The following is a 15,033-nucleotide window of genomic DNA, read 5'->3' on the forward strand; positions in this document are numbered from 1 at the left end:
TGAATCATAATCTCCACAAATTCTTAAATTACCACTCATGAGTTCTTGAAATGAAGTTTATCCTTGCTTCCCATGCAGCCTACACAGTATCCTTGTTTATCCCTATCTCACTCTTCCTCTTATGGGTTGTATCCTTGCAGAAGATCTGGTTGTAAGAGCTGTCTATACATGTTCCCTGCCACCTCCTCTGGCAGCACTAACATGCACAGTTCCTGTCCTGTCATTGGCACATCACTTGTGCAAGTAACATCATCACTGCAACTATTTCACAGCTTTCTCTGTAAGTATAACTATGAAACATACTTCTAACTGTGGACAAATAACAAATTCTATTACACCATTCATCAGCAACCAACCCCCCCCCCCCCCCCCCCCATGTCAGCAAAGATTTTCTAAATTCTGAAAGTCCGTGGTTTCCATGCCCTCTGCCTGCCCCTGCTTACCCTTGCCCCCTCTCATACCTAATCCCATTTCATTCCACTGTCCTCATGCTAGCCTCACACTACTACTACTACTACTACTACTACTACTACTACTACTCTGCTTCACACTATCCATACACGTCTTCCTTCCTATGCCACTCTATTACTCTGGATCTTCCTGCTTTCTCAACATAGACACACAAACACGCAGCAGTCCCTTTCCCTTACCACGGCCTCCCTTAGTAAACAGCACCATGCTCAACACCATTGCAATCTTTCCTAATCCTCCATCTAGCTATTCTCTTTCTCCCCACCCCATATCTCTACCACTCAAGATGATAATGTTTCATGATTTACAATTTTCATTGATGTTTTACTTTTTTTATGCTAAAAGGAATTTATATTTCAGCTTGCTTCTTCAAGCTTGTTACGCCTTGGACAAGAAGCAGATAAGGAGGCCATTCGAAACAGGGAATCAGTATACCTACTTCTTGACCAGGTAGGTAACTTGCACAGCTGTGTTAACGAACAACATGAATCAGAAATAAATGGCACAGCACACAAAAACAAGCTTGAAAATGGTAATCATTACCCAAAATGTGTCATGCAAAATGCAGATAAAAAGATAATCATGACTGGTAACAGAGAAAGATATTTTATAACCAAACCCACCGTTTTTAAAGTCACAAGCTTTCACCAACTATTTCTAATGGATAAAATCAGAGAAAATATGGGTTTATGTAATATTGCTTCAACTATAAACATGACTGTATAATGTAATAATAATAAGAATAAGGAAAGAACTCTTGGGGAGAATGTGTCAAAAAATACTTTCATCTTGCAACCATAATAATTAGAGTTGTAATTTTTTGTTTAATGAAAAATGGAAAGTGCTCTGAAAGCACTAGTATTAGTATTTCAAAAAATAATACAGAACCTCTCAGACTGAACAGAAACTTTAGAAATGGAAACAATTTTCCACACTGAAGACTAAATTATTAACGGCACTCAAAGGCAGAAATGTGGCAATTAAAGCTAAATCTTGTCAGAGGGAGAAAGCAGAGTGGTAATAGAAAACTTAGTTTATGGAACATAATGAGTCGAAAACAATTCAATTGAAAATGTTAGCAGAAAACACAGTATAGGCAGAAGATGCTTAAAAAATAAATATTGAAGTCTGATTGTTTCCTACTACTTCAAAACACCATTATTTAGATATAGGTTAAAACCAATGTAGTTTATCATGATGGGGATCACGTAACTGTTGTTTCTAGTCATACACAGCTACAAGCTGTCTCCTTAATTTACATTCAGATTCCCAAATTTTACTATTCATGTCTTCTTACCATCATGTCCATATGTAAAAACTGCTGTCACATGTTGCCCAATGGGGATTAATGGTTCATCTAATTCTACCTTCAAGTATGTGCCAGGGGAACACTTTCATCTAGAAAAGACCTGCAAACTCCTGATTTATTAAAGCGTCTCACTATCATGTATAAAACAGCTTCAAATGTCTGCTTACTTTACAAATGAGTTAATGTGTTAAGTATTTGACGTTACGCGTGTAAGTAAGAAAATGTTTGGGGCAGGTTTGAGATTCTGCTTATAGTATGTTGGAAGTCCCTAAGTGTTCTCATCATGAATCACTGGATGAATATTGTGTGAGCATTTTGCACTTCAGTTTAAGGAAAAGCTAGTTTTTCATGCATGTCACTGTTTATGACATCATATCTCCTGAACTATGTGTTGTGCAGTGTGGTGTGTATGGATACGGACTTCAAATTGTGTTGCAAAAAGTTGATAGTAAATAAGTAATAAATTAAAACATCATATCTGATGCTGGAGTTTTACTGCATGAACAGAGAAAAGGTACTAAGAAATAAACTTCTTTTTCCATTCATCATTTTGTGGCAGGTGTCAGTGAGCAAAAGTTTTGTAAAGATTTGAAATTAAGGTTAAAGATTGTGGGAAGAGTTAAGTGTTCTCATTCTTAAATATTGGATGAGTAAAGTCCGAGTGTTTGTGTGCCATCTGTTACATTGCCTCAAGGCAAATACGCAGTTTGTAAGTGTAATAGTTATCTTAGTGTGTTAAGCTTTTAACATATGAGTATACCTCTTAATGAGTAGATTATGATAGTAAGTTAATTTTTTAAATTCAGTCAATAATTATGCAAAATATTAAAAATCACATTTTGGATGCCTCTGGAAGCCATTAGATAGGCAGCCTGCAACTGATTCCGGGGTAGTCATTTAGTAACATAGATACATGGTGTCCTTTCAATGGTCAGAAGGAACTGGCTGTTCTGGTTAGCCATGACGAAACTGGCAGTTTATCATGAAGCGACTCACCATTATGCAATACCATAATGTGAAGCAGCAATCACTGTGTGTAGAGAAATTTGCATATTGGAATTAAAATGAACTGTACAAAATAATGTCACATGTAACTTGCTTTATTTTTTTTAGCATTCACATGTTTATTCTTTGTCAGCATGTCATTCTTCCAAATCCAGTTTTCTGTGCTCCCTTGATGCTTTTCCTTTGCAATTTTCAAAATGTTGCCGACTGCAAGTGTTTTAAGCATGTATGTTCTTTGAAAGGAAGTATCTATTCTATTGCACTGTAATATTCTCTGCTTTAGTACATAACCATGCACTAGTTCAGTAGCTATTTCTTCATTACTAAGTAAGAACTTTGTGTATACAGATGAAAGCTATGCGTAGCACCAAAAGATATATTTGGAAAATCCAATTGGTCATTATTTTAATACTGTTGCAGATAGTGCAAGAGTCACCTTTTCTTACAATGGATCTGTTGGAGTCGTGTTTTCCTTATGCTCTCATCAGGAATGCTTACCATGCTGTTTACAAACAGGAGCACATGCAAGTGTAAAGCACAATGGACATCATTTTTTTAAATACCGAGTGATATGCTAAATGCCAAACTATTCTGCTGTTCATCAGATATGTGTAGATTTTGTATGCAACAACACTGCCTTTAACCAAAATAAAATGTAAATTTTGTGTAGCTGGGTCTCTTATTTAATTTCCTCTGTTACTGTTGAATTATTTTTTTATCTCAACAATGTTCAGGTGTCCCATATTTATGGTGTATCTTGCTTATTTTTAACTGCTACCACATGCAGAAGTATATTTTAGATGTGTATTGATAATTAAGGTAGTCACAAACGAATAATTTCTGCCATTGATATTGAGAAATTTGGCTGTTTATTTTAAAAGATGCTTATTAGAAACTTTCTTACAACAAGTGTTAAAGAACATAAGTAGTGGGAAGATATTTACTGTTTTGTTATAGACACATATACACAGTTTTCACCCTATGTTACACTGAAATATTCTATAATGTAATCACACATCTCAAGAACAAGCAAAATAAAATTTTTAAATATATATTGGGTAGTGAGAGGAAGTCTACATCATTATGGTGACAGCTGTATTTGTTTATAAATAAGTAAGGGATGTGACTATCAAATTAAGGGATGCTCTAGAAGTGAGAAGAAATTCAATCTAGTCATCAGGGCAAATGCCACAATTGAGATGAATCCAGATGAAGTTGAGGAATGTAATTCACAGTCCAGATGGTTGATAATGTTGTGAAATTTTTAATGGGTGATTTTCAAGTTCATATGGGAAAGCAAATGAAAGATGTAAATAAGGTTGGGAGGTACTTGGTACACAAAATATTGTAACCCTATAATTACAAAGTTTTCAGAATGAGCTACAATTTATTTCAGTTTCCATCGGAAATTCAAAGCAAACTAGCTGTTGCCATTTATTACAAGTTGAATGAAGATTATGACAGAGATAGCATCTAAAACAGGTTTGATTTTAAAAGTAGGATAAAATTGACAGTGTTGAAAGAGGATTGGTGATGGGCTTAGTGTAACTAAACTATGAGACATAATAATGTAAAACGGTTACTGTGGTCAAGTCTCAAGATGGCCATTGGCAATTGAGTACCACTTCATGTTAGCATTTAAGAGGAAGTAGATGCTGGAAATTTGGAGCATGTAACATTATGTCATTGATAGAAATGCTTGGAACAGATGTAGCACTGTTGAGATTGCCTGGGTTTTGCTGCTGATGCCTGATATTATGACTAGGGACTGGAAAATATAACACCTATTTTTGGCAAAATTTGCATCTAATTTTGGAGAAATTCACATCCACATTTGGCAAAATTTGCATTTTTTGTTTGTTTGTAACTAGACACACAAATATAAAAGGTTGTCACACTACATGATTGAAGACAAGGCCATAGTGCTTTCAAATTGACTATTAAAATAAAGCACAGGTTTGTGAAATTTTTGATTGGAATGTTTGCTTTTGCTAAAACTTCAACGGTTTCTACTTGAAATGGCCTCTGTGGCCATATTTTTGTGTATTTAAGATTTAACATGTGATTGTTCTATCGAGAAGCATCTGCACATGCCACCAGTGAACTGAATGTATGTCTCATTTAAGGTGTTTCTCAGTATTATTTTTCTTTTCCCACTCAATTCAGTGATTACAAAATCTACAGAATATTAATTATGCCCTTTCGTGGGGATTCATAGCTGTGCGGCCCATACTTGACGACACTAGAGATAAAACTGACAGGTAACTAAGTGTAGAATTGGAAGTGAAATTAACTCTATTCGAATGTTAGTGGAAGAGTTTCTGTGCTGTTGAAACAGGAGATAGGTTTTGTTTTCCAACCAGTATAGTGCAGCATGCGGGAACTATATATTTGCAGATGGCCACAAATGTAAACAAACTGGAATTTTGACCTCCAGAGGGGAGAGGAGTGATGGAGGGAAACAATCCCAGCGTCCCTTTCACAGTGCAGCAGCCTGCACCTGAGTTTGTGAAAGCAGAATGTACACATTGACACAGTGATTGCTGATTTGTTCTAGTGTTGTGAGGGCCATAATCAAACTCCATCAATGGACCAGAATGAGTCTCTTCACTCATTTCAAAATAAGAAAACAAAACAAGAAGCAACACACAGAACAAAACATTCTTGGATGGAAATTGTGCAATTGCTTGTTGAGATTGACAGACTACTGTTAACGAGGTGGCTCAGGGCCTGACCCATAGTGGTATTTGACAAAACCACAGTTCAAAATACCTGACACCTAGAACTGCCACATCATTTGTGTCTGCATTATATCAAGTTTTGAATGTTAGCAAACAAAGAAATGTACATGTTTCTTTGTTCTAAGATGCTATTTCCCATGGCTGAGTACAATGTTGCATTATGCGGTGTATATACCATACAGACCATGCAACCACCCACAACTGGCATGGCACCTGAGCATCGAACACACAAATATGTGGCTACAGTCATGCATTTTTTATTGTGCAAAAACGTTCTTGCACACATTATCTTCCCAAATTGAGCTTTGCCACATGATGTGCAATACCAATGACCAAAAATTGGTTACATTTTTGGTATTTCTATACAGAAAATGAAGCTATTTCAAACTGTCTCTAATAAAACAGTTCGCCTGGATACAATTTGCTATGAAATAGCATCTCTTAGGTAATTTCGCATTTTGAGGCAGAATTCGTACCTATATTTGAATTTATTGCAAAATGAAAATTTTTCCGGCCCCTAGCAATTAATTGTTTGCATAGGGTAAAAGTTACGTGGTGCCCGTGGCAAATGACTATGATGAAGCCTGTCTGATGGTTGTGACTTCTTCCATCTCTACCTCCAATAATGAGCTGAAGGTACAGGTAAAAGGTGGTGGTGGTGGTGGTGGTGGTTGTGATGATGATGAGAAACCTGGAACAACATTACATTTTTGCTTTGATGATCATTTATCTCATAGTCTTGCTCTGACAATGTGGATGGCACATAGTGAGGGCAAAACAATGGGGGCTGAATGTGGTTGATGTAGCAGTGTTTGACAGTAGTGACAGAGATACACCTGGACTGCCATCTAAACACATGAGCAAGCACTGTGTCATGTGACAATGCATCTGCAATGTAGAAGGCTGCTGCTAGTCCTCCAGACAGAGGAAAAAATTCCATCCTTGTTTGGTGTGCATGTAGGTGTGCATTCAGGTTCTGTCCTTTGTTACGTGTCTTCAGAATGAAGTTGTCAGTAGTGAAGCTGTAACAGCAGACTGGATTGGTCAAGAGAGCTCTATGACTTTGCGTGTGGATTAGTCATTGAGTAACAAATCCACCAGGAGCATTTCAATCCTTCTAAAGCTGCCCAGGTCAACTGCTGGTGATGTAATTGTGAAGTGGAAACACTAAGGAACAATCGCAGCTTAACCAAGACCAGGTAGACTTCATGTAATGACAGATAGTGACCATCGAGCGTTGCAGAGGGTGGTTGTAAAAAAAAAGATGTGAAATAAGTAGGAGGAGTAACTTGTGAGTTCCAAATTGGTACCAGCAGTCCATCTAGCACAATGATTGTGTATAAGGCGTCAAAAATAATGGGGTACAATGGTTGAGCAGCTCTTCGTAGGCCACACATTTCAGTACTCAATGCTAAACAATACTTGAGGTGGTGTAGAGAATGATGTCACCGGATGGTGGATGACTGAAAATGAGTGATCTGGAGTGATGAATCATGCTATGCCCAATGGCAGTCCATTGGAAGGATTTGGGTTTGGCAAAAACATAGAGAACATTACCTCCAATCATGTGTAGTGCCAGCAGTGAAGTACAGAGGAGGTGGTGTTATGGCAAGGAATGTTTTTTGTTGTTAGGATGTGGTCCTTTTATTGCACATCTAAAAATGCTAAATGTGGAAGCGTATAACACATTTTACACCATTGTGTATCGTGTACGATAGAGGAACAGTTTGAAGCTGATGATTGATGCTCCTAGCATAACAGTGCACCCTCTCATAAAGCAGCATCTGTGAGACAATGGATTGAGGATAATATCATTCTCGAAATGGACTGGCCTGATCAGAGTCCCAACCTGAACACAGTGGAATGTCTTTGTGATGCCAGAATGAGATTTTCACTCTGCAGCAGTGTGTGTACTGATATGAAACTTTCTGGCAGATTAAAACTGTGTGCCAGACCGAGACTAGAACTCAGGACCTTTGCCTTTCTGCAGAATTGAAGGTGTGAGGACGGGTCATGAGTCGTGCTTGGGTAACTCAGTTGGTAGAGCACTTGGCGCGAAAGTCAAAGGTCCCGTGTTCGAGTCTCAGTCTGGCACACAGCTTTAATCTGCCAGGAAATTTTGCCTTTGGGATGATTTAAAATTTGGTGTTGATCCAAACCCTAGTGTCCAACATCACTGCCTTCTCTGGTTGCAGTTCTTTAGGAAGAAAGGGCTACCATCCCCCCACAGACATTGACACCTCATTGAAAGTGCCCCAGCAGAGTCCAAACCATTATAAAGATGAAGGGCTTACACATCCCACCTTAATGTCCACTAACAGCTGTCTGGATACTTTTGATCAGACAGTGTATCTTTTTGCAGATTGTTTGGTCCAGAACATATGCCATATTATCCTGTTGTGAATGAGGGCTAAAGTGTTGTATTGAATTATTGCGAGCGACTACTTAGTCTCATTTGTGGACATGATAATATAGAATTGCAATCACTGCTATACCCATGTGAGCTGGTAGAGAGACAGGTTACCCACTTTACAAATGACACATCTTCACACACTACAGAGTGTGGGAAAGCTCAGAGAGTGGTATAATTTGTCCTTGAGTGACCCCCACATCAGAATTGATGTCAAAAGTCACTTATTAAAAATTGACTTGCAGACAATAACAAATGAATTATATCGCTATTGAATATCGACTATCATGGAAGTGCATCCTGTGTGGTCAGGTAGGAAACAGTCACAGCCTGATACTAGTCTTGCACCAGTCATTGTGATGTGAACATGTATCAGATATTCTAGCTGTTTTCATGTTAGTGAAAGTGATGCAAATGCGAACCCAGCTTACCCTTTTGTCACATAATATCTTATGAACCATGGATGAAGGGCAACAGGCAGCTTCCACATTCCCAGATTTCTGGAGAGTATTTGATGTGGTGTTTCACTGCCGACTGTTAATGAAGTTCTGAGTGTACAGAATAGGTTCTCAGGTATGTGAGTGGCTCAAAGACTTATTATGTAACAGAGCCCAGTACATTGTCTTAATTGTGAGTGTTCATCATAGAGAGTGGTATCATCAGGAGTGCCCTAGTGAAATGTGATAGGACCACTCTTGTTCCCTATGTACATAAATGATATGACAGACAGGGTGAGCAGCAGTCTGTGACTGTTTGCTGATGATGCTATAGTATACAGGAAACTATTGTCTTTGGGTTACTTTGACTTTGACAGAATTTCTGGTTGGGAGAATTTTAGGAAAGTGTAGCTCAACCACTAAGGAGACTGCATACAGGACACTGGTGTGATTCATTCTTGAGTACTGCTCAAGTGTTTTTGCCAGATTGACTTAAAGGAAGGCACTGAAGCAATGCAGAGGTGTGCTGCTAGATGTGTTACTAGCAGGTTTCATGCCTCGTGAACGCAAATGGGAATCCCTGGAAAGAAGAAGACATTCTTTTAGCAAAATGCTATTGAGAAAATTTAGAGAACTGACCTTTGTGGCTGACTACAGAATGATTCTACTGCCACCAATACACATTTCATGTAGGAACTACAAAGACAAGATAAGAGAATTAATGCTCATTTGGAGGCATATAGATTGTCATTTTTTCCCTCGCTCTATTTGTAAGTGGAAAAGCAGAGAAAATGACTAACAGTGGTACTAGGTACCATCTGCCGTGCACTGTACACTAGCTCGTTGGTATGCATATAGGTGCAGGTAATCTGGAACTGCAAAATGTTATTTTAATTTTAAAAGATTCATAAGTGAATACAATAAAATTTTGTGTAATGTTTTTGGTGTTTGAGATAGTATTATCAGACCTCGTGATCATTATATTCATTTAAGAATTCTGATGGGCTGCCCCATACAATTGTGTTATATTGATGGATATAATTGTTTTCTTATTTTACTTGGGCCCCTAAATAAGGTAGCATCCTTTTCCTTGAAGACTTGGAACATTATTGTAGTGACTGTAGTATTGATCAAAAAGGCCCCACTGAATTTTCCTGTTAAAAATAGAAATGTTTGAAGCCAGTGAGGACAATGAGACAGCTTTGGAAGATGCAAGGTAAGCAGGCCTATTCTCAAACAATGAGTGAGACACCATGTGCAGACTGATAGAATTTACTGTTGTAAGATGTTAGCATATTCAGATGCCACAATGTAATGCAGTAGAAACTTTCCTAACGTTGAACTTTCTCCATAGAAGAGACTGGGACAGGGAATTGCTACAAAGAACGAAATAAAAGAAATTTCTTATTAGTGGGTGCTGTGTGTGGATACTGTGTATTTACAGAATTGTAAATGTGCCATTGAATGAAGTCCTCATGCTGTTGCATATGTGATGCATTGAGCCTTTAAGAGTAGATCCACGAGGGTTGTGAGAGACTAACCTTCTATCTGGCAATAGGCTTCTAATGAGATTTCCAAACTGTTTCAATGAAATGTATCTTTCTATCTTTGCTAATAGATAATTTGAGCCAAATGTACAGATGTTCTGATCCCTACAGTGTGCTGTGTAACTTTGCTGTGTAAAAGCCATATGCTGATGTGATGTGCATGTGTTGCAAGGTTGAGTGAGTGAGCTAAGCTGAAGTGTGCAAGACATGGGGCTTACAAGTCCTTATGCATTGTGAAATCCAGAGAAATGGAATGTTGGGTGTACAGAGCTCATTCAGCAGTGCTGCAATTTTAGATAATATTTGATCTTGCAAAGTGCACATTGTAATTGAGGGATTTTGCTGGGTGCCAGTTGTTAAATGGCTTCCGAATAACAACGTGCTCCAAGTAATCGACATTTGGAAGAACAAAAAGGAGATTAGGAATTAATGTCCTGTCAATGATGAGGTCATTAGAGATGGAGAACAAGCTAGATTGAGGAAGGAAATTGGCTGTGTCCTAATAAAGGGATCAAATGAGCTATCCTAGCATTTATGTTAAACAATTTAGGGACACACAAAAAAAAAAAAAAAAAAAAACTGGGTGGCAGGATGGGGACTCGAACCGCCTTGCTCCCGAATGTGAGCCCACTGTGGCACCTTGGTCAGTTTTAGGAAGAACTGGCACTTCTGGAGGCTACAACACAGATTTTGTACCAAGTGAGTTGACACAGTAGGTAAGGATGCTCTGGACTTCCATCGAGCCATCCAGATTTAAGTAGTCTTTGGTTTCCCTAAATTGATTTAGACAGATGCAAGAATGACATTGCCTAAGATGAGAAGGAACACACAACCTTTCTAATCCACATAGCTACCAATAAATCCATACCAAAATCTCCAGCACAGCACAGAAGAAAGCCTGCTTCTCAGTGGAATTAGCACTGTCATGCTGCAATAGGAGAGAGGCAGCTGACACTAATAAGGTTCAAGAACGGTCAATCTACAGAGAACCTAGTGGTCTTTCAAATACTGACAGTAGAGCCAGAAGGATAAACAGACATAAAAAAGGATTTGTGGCAAGAGTATCTGAAAACCATTATGCACACTGTTTCATACATGAGAGTGTGGGAAATAGTAATCACGAAACTTCCTGGCAGATTAAAACTGTGTGCCAGATCGAGACTCGAACTCGGGACCTTTGCCTTTCGCAGGCAAGTGCTCTACCAACTGAGCTATCCAAGCATGACTCACGTTCCATCCTCACAGCTTTACTTCTGCCAGTACCTCACCTCCTACCTTCCAAACTTTGCAGAAGCTCTCCTGCAGTTTTAATCTGCCAGGAAGTTTCATATCAGCGCACACACTGCTGCAGAGTGAAAATCTCATTCTGGAAACATCCCCCAGGCTGTGGCTAAGCCATGTCTCCGCAATATCCTTTCTTTCAGAGTGCTAGTTCTGTAAGGTTCACAGTAGATCTTCTGTAAGGTTTGGAAGGTAGGAGGCGAGGTACTGGCAAAAGTAAAACTGTGAGGACAGGGTATGAGTTGTGCTTGGGTAGCTCAGTTGGTAGAGCACTTGACCGCGAAAGGCAAAGGTCTCGAGTTCGAGTCTCAATCCGGCACACAGTTTTAATCTGCCAGGAAGTTTCATATCAGCGCACACTCCACTGCAGAGTGAAAATCTCATTCTCAATAGTAATGCACATTTAAAACAAAAATTAGGGCATTTCAACTGACAGTCACATTGAGAAACAAGGCATTCACAATGTAACCGCAAGAGACTTCCCAGATGATGGCATAGTATTTCTATGACACAACATCCTTTGAGAGGAAAAATTTGAATTTTTGTATCCATCACCAAACCACGGAGATGAATAAACCAAATTTAAACTCAAGAAACGATGAGGTCTACCACCAAACATGCGGGAACTTAATACTCCATTGGCTGCCTCTCATAATTGCACCTCAAGATCAGGCAGGATTCAGTGTGGAAAAGAACATACAAGTAGTGCTCCTCACATTTTATAACAGAATTTAGTCTGAGAGGAAACAACCCACCTTGTGTAGAGAAGCTATCATGGCCCCTCTTTTAAAACCACACTGGACTTCCATTTGGGAGGAAAGTCATTCAAATTCCCCTTTAGCCATTCAGATGTAGGTTTTCCATGGTTTCCTGATTTTCTTTGCCATCTTTCCACTGCCTGAGTTTGTACTCTGTTTCTAATAACCTTGTCATCAACAGTATGTTAAAACTTAATATTTCGTCTTCCCATTTAAAATCTGGCAAAGATCGTCTTCAACCTAGCAGTAAATCATAATATATCTCTTGTAATGTACTTTGTAAATAATTTTGACCACATGGTTACCAATCATTTTATTGGGGTTTTGAAAGCAAGAAACTTTATCAATCATTTTGAGTGTCAATACAAAAAACGCCTGTCCACCGTAGACAGTTTGGTACAACTACATGCATCTGTATCTTCATGAGTCACCTACCAAATTAGTGACTCTGTATTGTACTGAACTTAACATAGTACTCCATGTGCAAGAGTCGATTAGGCGATCAGGTGTGAAAATTCCTTATCTCCTCTGATTCCCTCCTTGCTGTATAGACAATACAGTATTGTCCCCAGCACATAAATTTCTCCAGAACATCCAGGATGCCCTTCTTCTTTGCAGAGGTCACAAAATATTTTCTGTTTGTGCTGCGTACTAAACCACATGAGAATTGATGGCAGATGAAATGGGGGACACTGCACCCAAGAGGGGAAGTGGCTTAAATAATATAACTTCCTGTGCCAACCTCTTATATACTGAATACTGCTGTTGAGGGTGTGTGTGATGTGCCAATGGGGGCTTGAAAGGGTGGAAGTGACTGGTAATGTGGTGTCACCGCCAGACACCACACTTGCTAGGTGGTAGCTTAAATCGGCCGCGGTCCATTTAGTACATGTCGGACCCGCGTGTCGCCACTGTGTAATCGCAGACCTAGCGCCACCACCAAGGCAGGTCTCGTGATACGAGAGAGCACTCGCCCCAGTTGTACGAGAACCTAGCTACCGCCCAGTTGTACGAGAACCTAGCTACCGACCAGATGTACGAAGCCTTTCTCTCTCATTAGCCGAGAGACAGAATAGCCATCAGCTAAGTTAATGGCTACGAACTAGCAAGGCGCCATTAGCCATACAGTGATTGAACTTAAAGTCTCCTGTGTATCGTCAAGATCGATGTACCACAATGATATTAAAGATAAGTATTAATCCTGCTCCGTACTTTTCTTCCTAACATTAATTACGTATCCTGTTCCAGTACATCACGCCCGTCTGCGTTAGTCTAGCTTGCCTTTTCAGCCATCTCAACTTCACGGTGTCGGCCCAGCTACCGACACAACAGGTAACGTCTATGAAGTCAACAGCCTGGCCACAGCATTCTTTTCTGTTGCCAAAGAGATGTGAGAAAAAGGTCTTGCCAGACTCCATGTGAGGTGCTTCTTGTGGTTGCATAGATTCCTGGGAAGAGATCCCACCAGTATATGGTTCTTTTTGCTTATGAATGTTTGTATCCCATATTTCCGTTAATTGTATTCTATTTGCAGCTAAGGGGAATCCCTGTAATTAGCTGTGAGCTTGCCTTCTGTTCTCTCTAAGTTGGTAGACATAAATTTTAATGTGTATGAGTGGCCAGTTTTTTTGTCAGTGCCACAGCCTTAATTAAGTTTTAAATTTTGTGCTTGAGTGGCATGAGATATCTATGTTTCTTTCTAATTCCATAATGTGTAGTAGTCTGTGGAGCAACTAAATTAGATATATCGACCATGTAACACTTAGCAGCCTCTTTATGGTGGTAACATATTCTAGTGTAGATTGCATAAGATACTGAAAGAATTGTGCATCCATGTTTGTGAAAACTACAAGATGAAAGAGGGTATGTGTGACTGAAATGGACCTTGTATTACATATTAGGTACATGAAAATACAGAAATGGGTAAGTTCCTTCAACTGTACACAATATCTGACTTTGAGACACCTCTAGGCTGTTTGTGTACAGATCTAACACGGTGTCAACAGTGGTTGCTGGAGGTTCATGAGAAACAAGTTACTGACTAACCATATCCCAGTCATGTCCAGTTAGTAATATGTGAGTCAAATGTGTAGACAAGGGAAGCAGGTATACCCAGTATTCTACTTAGACAATGAATAGACATCATTTAGTTCTGATATTACAGATGTGGAGGTATTATGAGCAAACTGTAAATGGATTGAAAATGACACTATGCCAAGTAAGTTGATTAAGGATGGAAAAGACCCACCACAGTTTAATAACAAAATCTATAAAAATGTGGAGGAAGGAGAGATTTTTGCGTTCTTGGGTCAAAAAAGAATGTGGAAATGTTGACAGGCAAAAGTTAGGAGAGATTCGTGTAGCCATAAAAAGACTGATGTGCAAACCATACCACAACTTTCATCGTTATACCTTAGTAAAAGATCTTGCTGAGAACCTAAGAAATCAGTAAGTGGCTCAAAGGTTTCTATCCTGTGACTTGTTGACCACTCTGGTGTGGCAATAGAAGACAATGAAAGGAAAGCTGATGTTTTAAATTTCACATTAAAAAAATCATTAATGAAGGAGGATTGTGCAGACATTCCGTCATTTGACTGTTGCACAGATTCCCATATGGAGCACACAGACATGGGCATCCCTGGCACTGGGACACAACTGAAAGTGTTGACAACAGGTGAGTCACAAGGTCAGGTTGGAATCCTAGTTCAGATTTACAGAGAATACCTTCAGTATTTGGCCCAGTGCAAATTCACAAATGACTCACAAAAGTGCAGGAGACTCCTGTATATTAGAAGGGTAAAAGAACAGACCTGCAAAATTACAGACCAACATCTTTAACATCAGTCTGCTGCAGGATTCTTGAGCATATTGTAAATTCAAATATAATGCATTTCCTCAAGACAGAAAAGATTCTGTCCACATATCAGCATGGATTTAGAAAACATTGCTCATACAAAACTCTGCTTGCTCTTTTCTCACACAGTATCCTGGGAAACATGTACGCACAACAACAACAGGCAGATTCCATATTCCTAGATTTCTGGGAAGTGTTTAATGCAGTGCCCCACTGCAGA

The 15,033-nt window shown here is 39.1% G+C and overlaps 1 protein-coding gene across 5 annotated transcripts in view; it reads left to right on the forward strand.

The window, feature by feature from the left end:
* The window catches only part of LOC124721531 (membrane-associated protein Hem), a 186,506-nt gene extending 183,052 nt beyond the window's left edge, over positions 1-3,454 (forward strand). For all 5 annotated transcript variants that reach the window (XM_047246551.1, XM_047246553.1, XM_047246552.1 and 2 more), the window contains 2 exons: positions 832-921; positions 3,206-3,454. In XM_047246551.1, the coding sequence (XP_047102507.1) occupies positions 832-921; positions 3,206-3,319 (204 nt within the window). In that variant the 3' untranslated portion in view covers positions 3,320-3,454. The remainder of the gene's footprint in view (positions 1-831; positions 922-3,205) is intronic.
* The last annotated feature ends 11,579 nt before the right edge of the window (positions 3,455-15,033 follow it).

This window comes from Schistocerca piceifrons, chromosome X, assembly GCF_021461385.2.
Source record: "Schistocerca piceifrons isolate TAMUIC-IGC-003096 chromosome X, iqSchPice1.1, whole genome shotgun sequence".
Taxonomy (NCBI): Eukaryota; Metazoa; Arthropoda; class Insecta; order Orthoptera; family Acrididae; genus Schistocerca; species Schistocerca piceifrons.